Source organism: Pundamilia nyererei, unplaced genomic scaffold (genome assembly GCF_000239375.1).
Source record: "Pundamilia nyererei isolate P.nyererei 1_Seehausen unplaced genomic scaffold, PunNye1.0 scaffold00082, whole genome shotgun sequence".
NCBI lineage: Eukaryota > Metazoa > Chordata > Actinopteri > Cichliformes > Cichlidae > Pundamilia > Pundamilia nyererei.
Window position 1 is genome coordinate 519,896 of NW_005187483.1, and position 17,535 is coordinate 537,430.

The 17,535-nt window shown below is 37.3% G+C and overlaps 1 protein-coding gene across 2 annotated transcripts in view; it reads right to left on the minus strand.

The window, feature by feature from the left end:
* The window catches only part of LOC102214996 (transmembrane protein 132C), a 281,137-nt gene that overhangs the window by 143,499 nt on the left and 120,103 nt on the right, over positions 1–17,535 (minus strand). For both annotated transcript variants that reach the window (XM_013912144.1, XM_013912145.1), the window contains one exon: positions 2,544–2,684. In XM_013912144.1, coding sequence (XP_013767598.1) covers positions 2,544–2,684 — 141 coding nt within the window. The remainder of the gene's footprint in view (positions 1–2,543; positions 2,685–17,535) is intronic.

The window sequence follows — 17,535 nt, forward strand, 5'->3', positions numbered from 1 at the left end:
TATTTGTTCTCAGTGATCCAGAGTAAACCATTACCTGACTGGTTTAGATCTCTGGATTCTTCAATCTCTGAATTCCCTTGGAAAGAAAACCCTGTATATAAGCTTAGAAATTCTACAGAGCACCGAGGATAGAGGAGGACTAGATGTGCTTAACTCTCACCACTACTTCTTAGCCAACAGGCTACAATACATTTCAGGATGGTTAAAACTCAGTTGAGCCCTGGCTACACATAGAACAGGCACTATGCAATAACAGAGATTTCAGATCTCATAAGCTAAAAAAATATCAAATGACACGTGTGCTTTAATATCAGCTCCGCTCTGTCAGAGAGTCTCTATAATATATAACATTACAATAAAAGAACAGCTAACAACTAGCTTAACCACTGTGTGAAAACCAGTCAGTGATGATTTTATTATTCACAGTAAGCAGCTTCATCTGGCTTTTTATTAGATTTCTGGAATACACACCAGAACTCCATCCAACTTTACTCGACATGATATAAATACAAATGAGTTTAAGCCCATTATGAAACACAGTATTCTCATCCCAGATTGCCAGGAGGTTTTTTCAGAAGATGCTAGTGATAATAGCATAGCTAGCTGCCAGCCAGTGGTAACAATCCATGCTGGGCTCAAACAAAAAATAAATAAATAAAAGCTGCTTAGATTAAGCAAAAAAACTTCACAACATGATGCATTAGAGCTCTCGTTTGTTTTATGTGTAAATCCTAGGGGTCCTCTACCCCTCAGTTTTGATATGATACCATGCAACAACTCCAAAGAATACTTTCCATATTTAAAATTCTAACACTGGGATTGAAGACACGAGGGATGTTAGTCAGGTGCAACATCTCAGCAGCAACCACTGAGGAAACTGGTGCGGATTAGAAATCATAGACACATTATTTGAGGAAATGGTATTGGTAAATGTAAACCCCTGGTAAATAACTTCACAGCAGTGAAGTGTGTTTCCTAGTAAATGTCTTAAAGTGCCTGTCAGTTGGAAGTATGATTGCCCATGGTAGATACTTTCTGTACTATACACTTCAAAGGCAAATATCTGATTAAAAAAAAACAAAACACACACTTTTAACTCTGACACTCTTAATTTGAAAGCTCAAAGCTGATGCGTCATCACTTATACATCTTTTAATGCTCACTTTGGCTCATTCCTCGGTGCTGAAGCTGTCTGTCAGTTGAGTTAAGGTGTGGCTAACAGCTAGCTAAGTGGTGCAAATTGAGCTGGGGCCATGTAATAATGATTTGAAGATGGAAAGTCATTCATCAGCACTGCTTTAAAGCAACAAGAGAATAAGAGGAAAGAAGTATTTAAAGTTGATTAATCAAACTAGTATATGGTTGCATCAGTATAGATTATAACTATAAAAGGCTCTTTCGTGCAGTGTATTTTATATTTGACACTCATATAACTATAGTGTTTCCAAAATGCGATCAATCCCTTTGAAAATATGCACAAGAATACATTACTCAACAATTCAACAGCACACTGAATGACTTGCTTCGCTGTTGATAGTGTGAAAGTGACTGAGTATGAACTGTAATGAGCCAGCTACTCTTCTTTGTAAAACGACCACTCTTATAATATCCATTTAGTTTAAACTGGGGATTTGTTGATTTGGAATAAAATTGTATTACTGATTCCTGGAGCTTGCTTTGAGCTGTAACAATATGCGAATTAAACACAAATACATTTTCTGTTCCATCCAATTAACTTCTGCTGTCTTTTTAAGTGAGACGTTTTTTGGGATATTGGGGTTTTAGATCTCACCCACAGTGATTATATTTGCTTTCTCCATCAACGCCATACAACAACAAAGTCAGTGTAAGCATGCACTGAGGTTAAGTATTAATTGACTGCTACATTAGTGACAAAAACAAACAAAAAAAGAGACTGTACTTACTATGTCGTTGCTGGTTTTACCCTGATGACACCAACTAAACACTCACACATGCATGGCAAATTTAGCATGAGTTGTGAGTCACTGATGTCGACACTTGCCAGCCTTTGTGTACTACATGCATGTATGTATTTATTCTGTGATACACACATATCACCAATAAGTCCATAGGCAATAAGACAAAACTTCTTTACAGGCAACACAATTACACTATGTTTAATTTCTGATTTCTTAAATTTCTGATTCAAAGATGGCTTACAGATTGTTGTGTTCAATAAAAAAACAGTAAGAATCTAAAAGAGCCATCTATACCTTTTAAACTCAAAGCTAATGTATGAGTACACAATTTATGGTTATTGTTATTGTCAAAAAAATGATCTTGTAATAATTTATTTTCTTAAATTAACTGACACTTTTACTGTCACTGTAAAGACAACTAAGACTGCTTTAATAAGAAATGTGTGGCACTATCATTCTTATGGCCCTGAAGCACAAAGATCAAAGACCATTTCCAACAGCTACTCACCCACAACTACTCATTATAAAAGGGATACGTTAAATAGCTGCTGCATGGCAGAGGTAGCAGTTAAAAAAGAATAGATATGAGAGTTTGACTCCTACCTCTCTGCTGTGGAGGAGGCCTTTCTCTGGCACATAACTGCCAACGAACTGCTTCCCGGTGCCATTTCCTGTTTGATCTCCCATGCGACAAGGTTGCTGGGTTTCACAGCCAGGAAGTTGATACCTGACTGGAACCACACCCTGCAGAGAAGAATGGAGAACGAGACAAAGTAAGAAAAAAAGAGAAAGCAAGGTTAATCTAAAGTTCACACAAGCACATCATAAACCGAAGAGAAAAGAAAGCTGAGTTGTTACAGTGACAGTTAAGGTACAATTTGCTTAAAAATTCAATTTGCATCGCTTGGAATTTCCCTGCCCCGATTTTCTCACTGATTTTCTTTAATCTCTGATGCGTGCCATACTCTCTTTGTATAGAACGCCTTTTAAAATTGATTCACGCAGCATGGTCCCGACTCCCACGGTATGTTTTGGTGGGAGAAGACAAAGGAGTGACAGCAAAGGCTCTTAAGAAAGTTAAGAGTTTTACTGAATAATTGCTGCAAGCAGGCTGAATCAGATGTGTTTTGCGGTGGAGATTATGGCTAATTCAGAGAATGCAGTTCTGCTTATGAGAAAGGCTACAATGAATTAGTAATTATTCAGGGACATGATTAGGAATTTTGTTTCCATTTTCCGTCTTCACTCCCGTTTCCTCTCATCAGTATGCTTCACCACTTTTCTTTCTCTTTCTGACACTTTTTTTGTCACCTTTCTCCACTCATCCCAACGCTTTTCTTTTCTTCCAGGCTTGTTTTCCTTATGTTAACCTTCTTTCAGTATAGCACTGGCATATTGTTTTAAATCCAGGTTTCTCTTTAATCTAGATCAGCGGTTTCCAACTGCCGGGCCTCGGACCGGTACCAGTCCGTGAGTCGTTTGGTACCGGGCCGCGAGAGTTGAGGCTAAGGTGTGAAATGTATAGTTTTCAGGGTTTTTATCGGTTTTCAGCATTATTTTGTTATCGTTTTTATCGTTTACTCGGTTTTCCTTGGTCTTTTCAGGTGTGTTATGAATAAATCTTCTTTTTTCCGGTACCGGTATTAGTTTTATTTTGTTGTATTTATCCGCGACACCTTAAAGGCCGGTCCGTGAAAATATTGTCGGGCATAAACCATTCCGTGGCGCAAAAAAGGTTGGAAACCGCTGATCTAGATAATGTCCTCATCACCTGCCATCCCCATCCTCGTCCTGTTACTCCATTGTTCCCTTGTAGATGTTCTAATATCTATTCCTTCATCACCATCATTCCCCAGTTCCTTTATTTTTTTCCAGCCAGGTCCACTCTTTCATCTCTCAGTCTCATTTCTTTTTCTTCACCTCCTCCTATAAAGCTTCTGTTCACCCTTTCATCCATTCCTCAGTGATTTCTTTCCCTTCCTTCCCAGTATACATTGCTTGATCCCTCCCTCTGCCCCTCCTCAATCCTTCATTCTCAAGGCATCCTATAGTTAATCTCTTTATTTTCTTTTTTTGTTCACACTCTCTCTCTAATCTGTCCCGGTGTGCTCTGTTCTATTTATCACCTTGACGAGACCCTCCCTCAGTTTATTAATACACTTTATAAGCATGCATACACATGCACACTATCGTGTTTACACCTCTTCTTATTAACACACATACACAAACAACACTGACAAAGACACACTCTGAAGTAAAAAAAAGTTTTCCTCAACACAGAAGTAGGAGGCAAAAAAATTCCACTTTTTATTTCTTTCTCATTATTACTTTCTTGTGTTTCTCTTGCTTTATGTCTTGCCAAAACTGTCTGCAAACATGCCATACCCTTCCCTTGATAAGCTCTCTGTACATGATATTCTTGTGAGTGTGTATGTATAAAAACACCTGCGTATGTCAGTAATAATCTAATCAAGCTGTTTTTTTTGTGTTTGGTTGTGTTTGGCACAAAATTGTGAACCTCTTGTAACAACCTGAAAACCTACTTTTTCTTTTTCACTCTAAAGTATTTTTTTTCTTGGTGTATTTTGAAAAGTGAAAACATTCCCCGCTCATCATTTTATATTTTGCTGCAATCAGGAAACATGAAGGAGAAAGGAAGAGCAAAAGTTGCATTTTGCAATAAAGGAAGTGTACTTTGTTCATTGTCTATGCAAATAAAATACAGAGAATATTTATTTATGAGTTTGCTGTAGTGCAGTATAAAATGAAAACTTCTATTTTATAATTCAGCAGCTGAATGTGGGAGGAAAAACTGTGCCATCATTCTGCATTTTCTGGTTCTGTCTCCACTCCTTTCCTTTCTTCAATCTCTTCTATCTCCCTTTCTCACTCACTTCTTTCTCTCGCCATCTCCCATCTTCAACAACCACACAGTTCAAGCCACTTCAAAGTAAAGTTACTACACATACAGTGGCAGCAAACGCATGTAAAGCAAAGCAAGTTTGGCGAAAGAGTTAGGATATTCTGTGAAAGACAGAATGACAGGAATGGAATATGAGGGAGTAGAAATGTACATTTGAACATTCACTGAGAAAAACAAAAATCATTGGAGTGATTTTTAAAGGACAAGGTTTTGCAAAGACAAATCATAAATAAAACATTTAGGTGAAAAAATGAATTTAAAAACAAAATTCCCCCACCACTCCACAGGCAATAAAATAAAACAAAATGCTAAAATAGTGAAGCGAATGCAATGCAATAAAATAAAATAACAGTCTCATGTGAGAGCACAAACCTCAGTCGTCTTGTAATTCAACATATTGTAATGTAACAGATCTCATGATATAATATCAAATAAAGCACCTTCTTAAATGCTCTACAGGAACATAAATTGCATATTCATAGTATAAAACCATGCAAAATCTTGCAGTACCTACAATTCATACACATAAACAACCAAACAGTGTAACAGTTATGTCAAAAGGGAGAAAAAAAGCCTTTTGCTCGAGTGTTTAAATTACTTTGGTTTCAAGTACAGATCAGAGTGAGAACCATGTCACCATTGTGGTGTTTCCTTTTTTACGACTCTCATGTCTCTGTGCCATTTTCTTGATATGAGAGGTCATGGATTAGCTATGCTAGAGGGCTTCAATGTACTGCTCAATCTGCATTCCAACTCTCACCAATGGTCCTCAGCCCTGGGTAGTACCAGATAAAATAGGGTCACTGATAAAGGCAGACATCCTGATGTCTGCTCCTCTGCGAGGAGCCAGCTGAGGTGGTTTAGGCATTTGACATGGATGTCTCCTAGGTGAGGAGTTTTGAGCATGTCCTACCGAGAGGACATCCCAGGGCAGATTACATCTCTCGGCTGGCTTAGCAGTGCATCAGTGATCCCCTGGAGGAGCTGAAGGAGTTGGCTGGAGATAGGGAAGTCCCTTCCAATCTGGACCCAGACAAAGGGCAGAACATGGGTGGATGGATATTAAAGTGGTTGAAAGAGAGCGATTATTTAATTTGTATTTATCACAAGGCACCTAGTTGCAGTAATAGTGTTACTCTGCGTATGCTCTGTGTAACTGTCTATTATCATATTTCTATATTTTCCAGTATTACAAATGGATCTTATGTCAGAAATCTATATTTCTGACACAAACAATAATACTTTAACAACTGCTGCAATTTTTTAATCCTATAGTTTCTCAATAAATTTTAGTTATCTACTTTAATAACACACCTACTGATGACTGATGCAGTTGGTTATGCACTACTCTGTTGTTTGTATTATCATTTTAAGCTTCAAAGTATATTTTGTATGACAAAGATGTTCTTGGTAGCTGTCACGCAGGAGAATTCAATACATATTTCTGCATTTTAATGAAATGACCTTTGGCATGAAACAGTGTGTTCACATGTGCAACAGGGTCATTCAAATTATTGGAGAGGGGAGAGAGGCAAAAATCACCACTCAGAAGTAGGTTTTATGTGGAAATATTAGTGGATTGTTTTTCACATACCTTTTTCATAACTTGTTCATTAACTGAACCACACACTATTACACACACCATACAGTCTGCAATCTCTGTATAGTCATCAAAATGCTAATCGTCAAGTTTCTAAAGTCCTCATGCCAAAAATCAGCATTGATTCAATAAAAAGTGAAAATGGTGAATTTAAAGCAGCATGTGGTTTCAATCAAGAAACTAGAGTACTGTGTATTGACGGTTTACCCTTGAAATTAAATGCATGAAAAAATATAAGATTTTGCTCACCTGATTGGAAATTCTGAACATGCATAAAAAACATAGACTGTCATATATGTAAGGAGATAGAAAGACACTATGTTCTGCATCTGTCAGGTCTTTGGTCGTATGTGCCTTTGTCCATGTCTGTCAGCAAGAAGGATGATGGACAAGGCTGCGTCCCTAAGCTGCTTCAGCCAAGACTGACAAGTCTCTATGTGACGCTCTTCCTCTGTAGGTCTACTTTTCAGTGTAATGCAGGAAGACAAGCAAAACTTCAATGCGCTGTCTCTTTCGATTTGTTTCCCTTTGTCTAATTCGCCTACTTCTTTATTAATCAGGATTATTTATATTTTTTGTGTACCTCAGGCAGCTCTGTCGTGAAACAAGATTATTATTCAGTATCACATTTTGCATTAGAAATGAACAAAGCCCACCAACTCATAATAACACACATAACTTGACCTTACCTTTAACTGTATTTAAAAAAGGTTTTACTCATTAAGAATTAGAGTGTGCTCCCCTTGGTCACAGGTAGCTCACAGAGCATTACAATAGATTTTTTTCTCCTTTTTATCTGGAGCAGTGCTTTGTTTATTGGCATCTCAACATTAGTTTTCTAAGTTAAGAAATAAAGAGTAAGTAAAGAGAAAAGGCAATGCCAAGAATGCCAAGAACCTACACTATAAATAAATTTCCCCTCTGCTTTTTTAACATCACAAATGCAATTTTTCTTTCTGTCAATGTGATTATGTCTCCTTTTCCTTTTTTGGTGTATGTTTACTTTACTTATACAGACTGCCTTCCCTGTAATATATTAAGCAAACTCAGGTTTTATTACATATTTGCTACTTGACTTAAAAAAAAAAAATCCGGATTGAATATGAAAGAGAATATAGCTGGCCGAAGCATCAAATCGAGTCAAAATAATTACACTTGATTGACTTTGTTGAGTACAACCTTTTTTTAAACCACCTTATATTTTAATCATAACCTTATGCATATTTCACCCACACTTACTGTTTAGTTTACCAAAGAAAGTGTAGGCTTCACCTATGGAAATGCAGAAATGCACTAACGCTAACAAAGACTACGTTGTCTAAAGAGAAAGTGTAGATGCCTTCCTCAAAGGAATGCTGACCCAGGAAAACAAACAATAGGTGCAGGAACAAGATAACAATTTGCTCTGTTAAACAAGAGACTCACTTAAATCCAATTATTTCCCTTTACACCTAATTTAATCCTGTAACATCAGTTCCATTTTCAGACTGACGAAGAAAAAAAAAGTCGTCTATTTAATTGTTAAATGTTAAAGCCTTCGCCAGGAAATAGGGATGCAAAGTTGTGTCTGAAACCACCATACCTTCTTAGTAGTGCCATCAGCGCAGATATAAAGCCAGATTTACCAGGGTTAAGTGGTTTTTGCCATAAAAAATGTACTGTTATTATTTACAAAGAGACCACAGCGACACGACTGTGATTAAGAGGAAAGAATTCATTTGTCAATTTTTGTGACCAACCGTCTTCCATATGCGTTTTTGGGAGTTCCTTTCTCAAGTACAAAATACAGGGGGAAGAATAGTTAAATGTTGTACACAAACACACTGACTAACAACTGGAACATGCAATTTATTGGACAGATATGTCTAATGCTGAAAAAAGCATGTATTATTTTAAGTACTTCATATAGTGGAATTATGGTTGCATTGCAGAGATTTAAGAGCACATCCTAAAAGAATGAAAAATTGTTCAACTTGTGTTGAAAAATGTGTTTGAAAAGCCAGATGAAGATCTGATGAAAACATACAAATTTCTAAGCCACCTAAATGTAAATTTGCTCCATAAATGACCTGGAACCACCAGTCAAAAGGAGCAACACAACATACTGACACTTCTGTGGCAGGAATTTCACAATGGGGTTCAAAGTGAAAAGCACAGTAAGTCTGTGCTTGAGAGAAAAAGTCGCTTTTTCTGTTTGATTTGGTTTGAAAGTCTGAAGGTAATATTTGTTTTTCTTCTGATCAATGCATTTATGTTAATAAACTTTAAACCTACATTTTTCATAAAAAAAAAAAAGATTTCAGAACCATGGACAGCGCACACACTGCGATCTCGTGAGCTGTGTCTCATGACTGTTTTTAGTAGTGGAGCTACACAAATTCAGCTGTATGCACTTTGACAATAGCTGAGATATCGATCACAGATGCACAGAAGACTCTCACATCAAATCTCCAGATCCATTTTTTAAAACTAAACAAATCTAACATAGAAAAATTGTGGTCACACCACCGGTCGCAGAGTATAGAAATAAACTTTTATCAGTCGGGTATTTCCGGTTCTGGTTTATCTCTTAAACAGATGTTGTCTTAATACATGAACACAATGTAAAAATATTTTTGTACAGCTTACAGTCCTACATTGGCGTCTGGTAATTACTGAAGCCTGTTTGATCATAACAACTCTCTCTGCCAGACCGCCACTGTAGGCGTACATTTAATGTACACATGGACATGAACATGGACCTATAATTATATGCTTTTCTCACAGCAAGTAATGAGCTGTGCCTGTAGTGTTAGTAAGTTACTCTTAGCTGAATATCAACTTGCATGGTTCTTGGCAGATTGGGCATGTCATATTGAAATGAACTGACTGCACCTATTTATTAAAAAAGCACATTTTTTGTAAATCAACCCCCAAATATCAGCGCTATTTGGGGGTTGCACTCACACGCTATTTTGCCCTGTTTAGGACATCTGCCCCACAGTGTCATGAAGGCATAAGTCCGGTGTTTGATCTGATTATAGGAGAGCATATTTACAGTTACCAAAGAGATGAAAAGATTCGGAGAGAAAGAAAGAGACAGAAGAAAGGAACTAGAGACAGAAGTGTGACACAGAGGCAACAACAAGGCTGGGCGAATGGGGGGAAGAAGACGGAAAGGAAGAGAAACACCAGCCAAGTATGATAGCTACTACAAATTCACACCACACTCGAGATCTCAGATGCAGGTATACACTTTTCAGGAGTCTGACTCTTCGATCCACACCTTTTTTTGTAAACATTTCGGTGTTCACATGAGATTTCAGAATTACAGGTGCTGAGGTTCTGAAAGGTCACCATGATGTTTTCAGAAGAATAACACTGTGTACAACTGTTCACAATCCATCCAGTTCAATCAACTGATTCATCCAAACCTTTCCAGCTTTCTCTTAATATCTGTTTTATTGGTAATACTTTAGCTCATAACCTGGGCCTTGCTTTTAGCATGACCACTTTCTTACATCTTCGTGCCAGGAAGATACCAGTAACCTACGCATTTCTTTTGTCTTGCTTTTGGGTTTTAGGCTTTTCTCAATCAGAAGTTACAAGCAATGCCTTAATATTAGTCAGTTAGCCAGGTTCATTAAATGAACTATATATAAACAGCTTGTCCTTGGAACAATGTAAGCAGTGTAAATTCCTCTGTGTATTGACTCTAGGTATCTTCCTTTCATAAAATTAGACTATATTACTTGGAAATTCCATGTGTTTAAAGCTCAGAGGCTTTAAAAGGCTATAAAATGACAGCTCTCCTCAGCATGAAAGTTACTCAAAGGGCTTAGTAAGTCTACCCAGGATTAAAAGTGATTTGGACATGTTAGTAAATGTTTTAGGAGAGAAAAGAAGATTTTAAGACCTCAAGGTTTATGTGTTCCGCTGATGTTATTTAAATTTACATTTCTGTTCAGTTTTTTACTTTACTTTTAGTTTTTACCAGTTGTTAATCATTGATTTTTCAACAGATTAGAAGTAATATTTTTAAATTCATTAAACTGACACTTAACCCTCTCAAGGCAGACGTTGCCGATTTGCAACAGTTAAAAACTAACAACCTGATTACCCCACATACATATTTTACGAGGTTTTTTTACTCAGAAGTACCACTGCAGGACTTGGTTGTGCATTAGCAACAAAAAACGTAATTTGAGCCCGAGAGGGTTAATCTGGCAAAAAGATGAACTTTTAGACGATGTTAGTCACTGTGGTTATCACTATGGTGCATAACTGCTCAGAAACTGCACTGAAAAGTAGCTACTATCTAAATCTGGTTAAAGGCATAATTTATTCCTGCTGTCATGACGCAAGTAACAATTTCTTAGCTGAAAAATAGATTCCTTTAAAAGGCTGTGTATATATATACAAAGACAAAGAACAAAAAGGCCAAGTTGTTTTTTCTCTAGTGTCTCAAAGTGTGCTGAACATACAAGGAACATCCATTGTTCACCAGAAAATTTCAATTTTACCAAGGTCTAAAGCATTAGGAGAAAGTGAAAGCCTGCGAGGCATTGATCGTTGTTGCTACACACCCTCCTGTTAACTAAATTTATCTTATAGATGATCTTCAGGATGATTTAGCCCGAGCTGTTTAAGATGCCAACAGAGTGAAATGTACAGGAAACTGTACAGGAGTGAGTCACTGTATGAGTGGTATTTGCTGTATATGTGAGCCTGGACTCTACACCAAGTGACCTATAATGCCTTCGTGCAGGCTAGCTTGAGAGCCAGAACCACAGTCAGCTCATGTTACTGTCACGTTCTTGTTTGAAGTTCCTTCTTTATTACAGACATAGTGGAATAACAAGAGACGTATGGCTCAAAAGAAGATTTTCTGAGCTTTTATCTCCTTTCACACCATGCTTTCACATTCTCACTGCTCTTAGATGCAGAGAGCTACTCTTTAAATTCTTTAAGATGACCAAAAGACTGTTCAGTTCCTAGAAAGTCTGCTGATGGCTGAAATGCGTTCTTGGTTGTGTCTTTCTTATGTCAGGGTATCATGATCTTGTTTATACTTGTCAATTAATGTGACTAAATGCAGTTTTCACATGTTGCATTATCATGGAGATCTAACCGTTGTAATATTGTTATTCTAACCTTTGACAGATTTGACCAGAGTGAAGTGAAGACACATTCAAATGCTGTGGAAAGTTAAGAGCACATGAAAGGGGCTTCATACTACCATTTACAGTGATCTATATCAATGTGCTTAGCATGCAATAATTATTGTAAGCAAATGATGCTTATTCAATAGTTGCCAGATGAAAGTGTCAGTTAAGTGCTACAAATGTAAATGTGAACCCAAAAGGAATTCTTCTCAAAACAAAAGCCATATGCTATGTGTCAAAACAAACTTGCTGCATGTTTAGCAGATGTGTCCAAGAGACACGAGTAAAAGCAAATGGTGTTTGTTGGGTCTGAACTTGTTAGAACAGCAAAAAGACATTAGAAAGAAGCACTGTAAAAGTGCATTTTAATGCCCTCATCTTATATATAAACTGAAGCTTTTGAGTAAGTAAACCAGTACAGGACATTTTATTTCAAGTCTGAAATTACATCATTGCTCTGTAAACCTGGTGAATGAATACATAGCAAAACTTTCTTAAGAATTTTATGTTTGGGTGGAAGGCAAGTAGTAAATTTATATTATTCAAATGTGCTCAAACAACTGCTCAAACCTAAAACCTGTGCTTTTCAAGACGTGGGAATCCCATTTCTCATGGAAAATATTATTCATTGCACAAAGCTTTGCCAAGATTGCCTAAAGTGTGAAATGGTACATTCAGTGAAAAATTAAAGAAATATCGCTGCCAATGGTAACTAAAATGGCAGAAAAACAAGAGAAGACAGATGTTAAACAAAATTCAACCCACCAACTGCATATTCTTCAACACATTCTGTAAAAGATGCCTTCAATGGACATGAGTGGCATTTAAATGAGTCAACTGTCAAATCATTAAAATCTTGTTTGCTGCTTTTCCTGCTTTTTGAGAGGCAGAAGGAAAACAATCTGTTGTTGTGATCCCAACACTAAAATGAAGCGGTTACTTTTTTTTAAGTGTGACAAGCTGTCAAGGAATTGGAATCCTGAGAGAATTGTTTATTAATTTATTTCTTTTTGAGCACAAGTTACGAGCTTATACATAATTCTTAGGTCATGAGATTATTGTAAAATTGACAATTATGTACACATTTTTCAATTATTTTTTAAAATCTTTTTAAGTATTAAATTCATAGTTCAGTTTTGAACATTTTAGGTGTTTAAGACCTTGAATGTAGTTTTTTTATTGTTTAAGTTAGATGGACAGATTGGTATTCAAGTGTTTTATACTTTAGAATAAACAGATGGGGGTAATTTTTTAAGACATGGTGAGACAGATGGAGAGACTGCAAGTCGTTTATACTAAACGTGTTAAGAAATTCAAAGCTTGATGTAAAAGAGCCCTGTTATGTTGGTCACAGGTCCAATGTGTCATTTGGTGGAACATCTGTTTTATCATGCTATTGAGAATCTTTCACTTTGTCTTGCCTTTTACTTACTTATTCTTTCGTGTGCTGTTGCTGCCGTTGTTGTCTTTTTATTCTTTGATTTTTCATCCCTGGTGTTGCTACTGAATGATATTTTTTTATGATTATTTTTAATATTTGCTTTATCTAAAGAAGCCACTATCATTCTTTTCTACAGGAACCCAATATGGCCCTATGTTTCAGAACTGTTGAACAATGTGGCCGTTGCTGCTGATGCCTGATTTAGGCTTCTGCAGCTGCATCATAACTTACGACATAACTGGAAACCCCTTTTAACCCACAACTTTCCATGTATTTCGGTCATGTAGTTACATTTATCAGGAGGTGCATGTCAGGTTATGTGGAACGACATAGGGTTAAGAGGGTCTTCCAGTTACATTGTAAGTTATGATGTAAATTTTCCACTCAAGTCTAATTCAGGCATAAATCATGACAAACCATAACTTCAGAAGTCGCAAATTCATAATATTCACGTTTCATAGTTTATAGGCACTGAATAATGCCAATCAAGGCATCTATCAGCTTTAATGTTTTTTTTTTTTCATTTGTAAAATTCGCAAAAATATCATGATTTTAAAATTACAGTTCAATTCCATATTGACTGCTTGATTTAAAATACACTGTTGTGGCATAAAGAAGCAGAAGTCCAAAAATAGGTTCTTTGTCTAATAAATTTTTAGAATTCACTGCTGTATAGTAAAACAGTGGCACCTAATTTAAATAACACGTATGCAGCACCATTCGATCTATATAAATAAAAAAAAATAAAAAAAACAGACACAAGGAAAACACTAAAAAATTCTGTGCAGAACTGACAAAGTATCTCAAAGGATCTGACACTGAGTAAGTTAAACAGAGCATGAAAAAGGGGAGATGTTATGTACCTAGGTAATTCGGCAAAGGTGCAAATGTCTGCAAGCTTAATCAGCTTAAACAGCACATCATGAATGTTTGGATTTTTAGAACAAAATGTGGGATGTCACTGAGATCAGCTGATTTGCCAGAATTGCAGATAAGGAAGTCACACATTACAACTTTCTGCAGTTCCCTTTCCTTTATTCTCCTTCTCCATTGGGGGTAATGCTTGCTGAACAGCCACAACCAGCCCCACCAGGTGGTGTGATGAAGAAAGGGATAAAAAATACAACCAGCTGCTGTATCCGAGACCTTAGCCAATGCTGTGAATCTTTCCTTGTCAGTTTCTGACTGCTTGAAGAGCTATACCAGACAGACAGAAGCCAGCAGAATCACCCAGATGTTCTCCACTGAACCATCCAAGATGCATTCTCGGTGGCAGGGAAACCATAAGAGAACAGTCCCACCTAGTGTGGAGATGAAGCAATACTGGAAGAGTATCTGGCAGAAGGTAGTATACTGGAATGCCAAATGTGGCCTGGAAGTCCCAAGGTCAAAATGAAATACACCCCCTAGGGTGGTTGACAATGACCAAGCTAAGACCCTGTAGGACTTACAGATCCAGAAAGACCAAGTGGTGAGGGCTAACCAACTGGATAGTAGTGGTGGACAAGCAGAGGAAAAAGGATGTAGTAATGGATGTAGCTAGTTATAGCAACATGAATAAGAAGGAACACATAAAAGGTTGATAAGTACCAAGGGCTGAGAAAGAAGGTAGAGAAGGGTGGAGGCAAGAGTGGTTGTCACGGTAATGGGAGCACTAGGAGAAGTGACCCCAAAATACACAATTGGCTCCAGCAGATCCCAGGCATGACTTCTAAAATCTTTTTCCAGAAGAGCACAGTCCTAGGATGAGCAAAGATACTGTGCAGGACCCTCAGGCTCCCAGGCTTCTGGTGGAGGACTCACTCCATCCATCCATCCAAACAAGGTTTCAACTGAGAAATTGTAATTTAATCATTTTCTGTTTGCTTTGTGGGGGGGTGGGGTGGGGGGCTTCATTGGATTCACTAAATTAAAAAAAAAAAGTATCAAATCTAAGCTCAGTGCAAAGGACCACTGCAGAGATAAACAATAAATAAACAAATGCTCGTCTATGCACAGCTGCAGCAAAAAATTATGAAGCCTAATAAAGATTTGGTACCCACTAAATTATTCACAAAGATGTTCGTGAATGATAAACTGTAAATAGTTTATGTATTGCAAAGGGCCTGGTGATTTTTTTTACACCTCTGTTTAGTATAAGACTCAACTCCCGTATCCATGCATACATTACCATTATTGGAATCACAGCTGCACTGTACAACTATCCTGCAATGTATCAGCAAGTTTAAGCAATGATCAATAAACAGGTAAATGTCAAGTATATTGATTGCTATAAAACAACCATTTTGGAGTTTTATTGTAAAGCTCTAACTGATTAACAGAGCATTGATTGTAACACTAAACAAACACCAATTTCTTAGTGACCATTTCTTCATTGTTACAGTCTTTTCTTGGTGGATGAAGCCAAGTGCAGCAGCAGTCCAGTATATATGCAGCAATGCGTGGGACTTTAACAACTGCTTCTTTCGTACACATTTTTGTACAGGACATCGGTAATGTAATCTGCAGAGCTTGATGTTTGGATACTGGATTTCTTTCAAATAAAAACCCTCACACATGGAATCAAACCGCCCACTCCACTTCCCACCACACATGGGATTAGAACGACATATTTTTCTGTAAACAAAGGCACAGACAATAGTGGTGGGTAGCTGGCTTCTGTAGTAGGTTCAAGATAGTCCTCTGGGCTGCCATCCCAGATTAGCAATGTAGCTACCAGCTACTCAACCACAGATCACTAGCAGGCACAGACTGAAAGGCTGAGGAAGGACTTTCAGCAATATATTAAATCTGATCAGCAGGAAGGGTTTTTGTTCCATAATTAATATGATTTGCTGTTTTTACTTTCTTGTTTATTTTCCAGTACTTGGGGACAGTTTAGATTTATATTTTGTAAAAGGAAAAGCAGACAGGCAGCTGCTGAGGTATAAAAACAAAACAAACAAAAACAAAAAACACCCTACCCATGTGTAGTTTGTTCTTTCTTACATGGCTGGGGAAGTTTTGAAGACATCATAGAGAAAAGCACTAGTTTGCAGCTGGCTGGACATAACCAGTAAATTGGATGGTCACCCACTACTCCAGAACAAGATATAATGACCTCCAAGTAAAGGTTCTTACAAGGTCACACATGGCAGGTCATTCACCAAGGTATGAAGGCAAGGGGTCATTCAATGGGAGAGCAAAGCAAATATAAGGAACACAAGTAACGGCTGAAAACCTTGACAAGAAGGATTGCAGAGATCTCCAGCTCTAGAAGCCACTTGCTGTTTCAACCTCTCCGAGCATTCCAGCATCCATCTGTAGGCTATAGAGAGATATTTACTCATCAGTCTTCAACTTTTGTATGAAGCAGTATTTGCAGGGAGCAATGAGCTGGATGCCTACATGCTTTTATTCTACTGCTGTAATAAATTAATTCTAACATAAATAGTTTAACTTAAATGTAGTATTGATAGCATGTTTAATGGTCAGTAAAATGCCCTTTTTCCCCCACTCCATTGATGGGGACCCAATCACTAAATCTGCAAAAAGAAGAGTCAGACATTTAAGAGTCCAAGCTTCCTTTCCAAGAAAGAGTAAAACCTCACTGATAAAGCTGCCCACTGACATTAAGGTGTACCAAACTCACTGTCTCTACTACTGTTCTAGCTCAGCTCTGATGAATTTAAATTGAAATGTAAAACATTTCAAACAAAGGAAATATTATACAATAATAAGCACAGACACATTTGAACATCCGCAAACACAGGCATTTTCTCAGCCAAAAAAGAAAATCCCATGTGTCAATAGGCTATACCAGTGGTAGCAAAGGTATAATTTGGCAGGGGGAAAAACAAACAAACAAACATGCCAACAAAATCAGCAAACAACAGGTTAGCTCAACAAACAAAGCTGGAAGGAGAGACTCAATGATACAAGGGCAACTGGAGTCTGAAGTGTGTTTCTGGGAGTGAATGAAACAATGCTACATGTCATAACAGTTTGTTGTCCGAGGAGGAGAATGCTGTCAGGCAGATTGCTCACACACCCACTCATTCACACACAGCTCGACATAAACAGGTGAAGTGGATATTGGTCTCACTTGATCTGTGCGCTGTCAGGACACTTTTACACACACTTCTCCGCACACACACATAGTCATCCCAACCACACCAACACGTCTACAGTATAACAGACTGGCTTTTAGTTAAGCCCCGGTAAGGACTAGAGATGGCACGATACCACTTTTTTTATGTTCGAAATATGAATCTGATTATAGTGTATTTTATAATCAATAAAACTGTTGTTGTTTTTTTAAATTGCTGCATTTTGTATAAGTTAATACTCACGTCTTAAAAAACAAAACACTTAAGCTATTCTGTTATACCTTTATGCAAAAAATACACTGCATCCAAAATATTTCATAGTTAAGCAAAACTGATCAATCTAATAAACATAAACCTACAGCATCCTCCTTATTCTGGTATTTTGAAGAGTACTTAGCG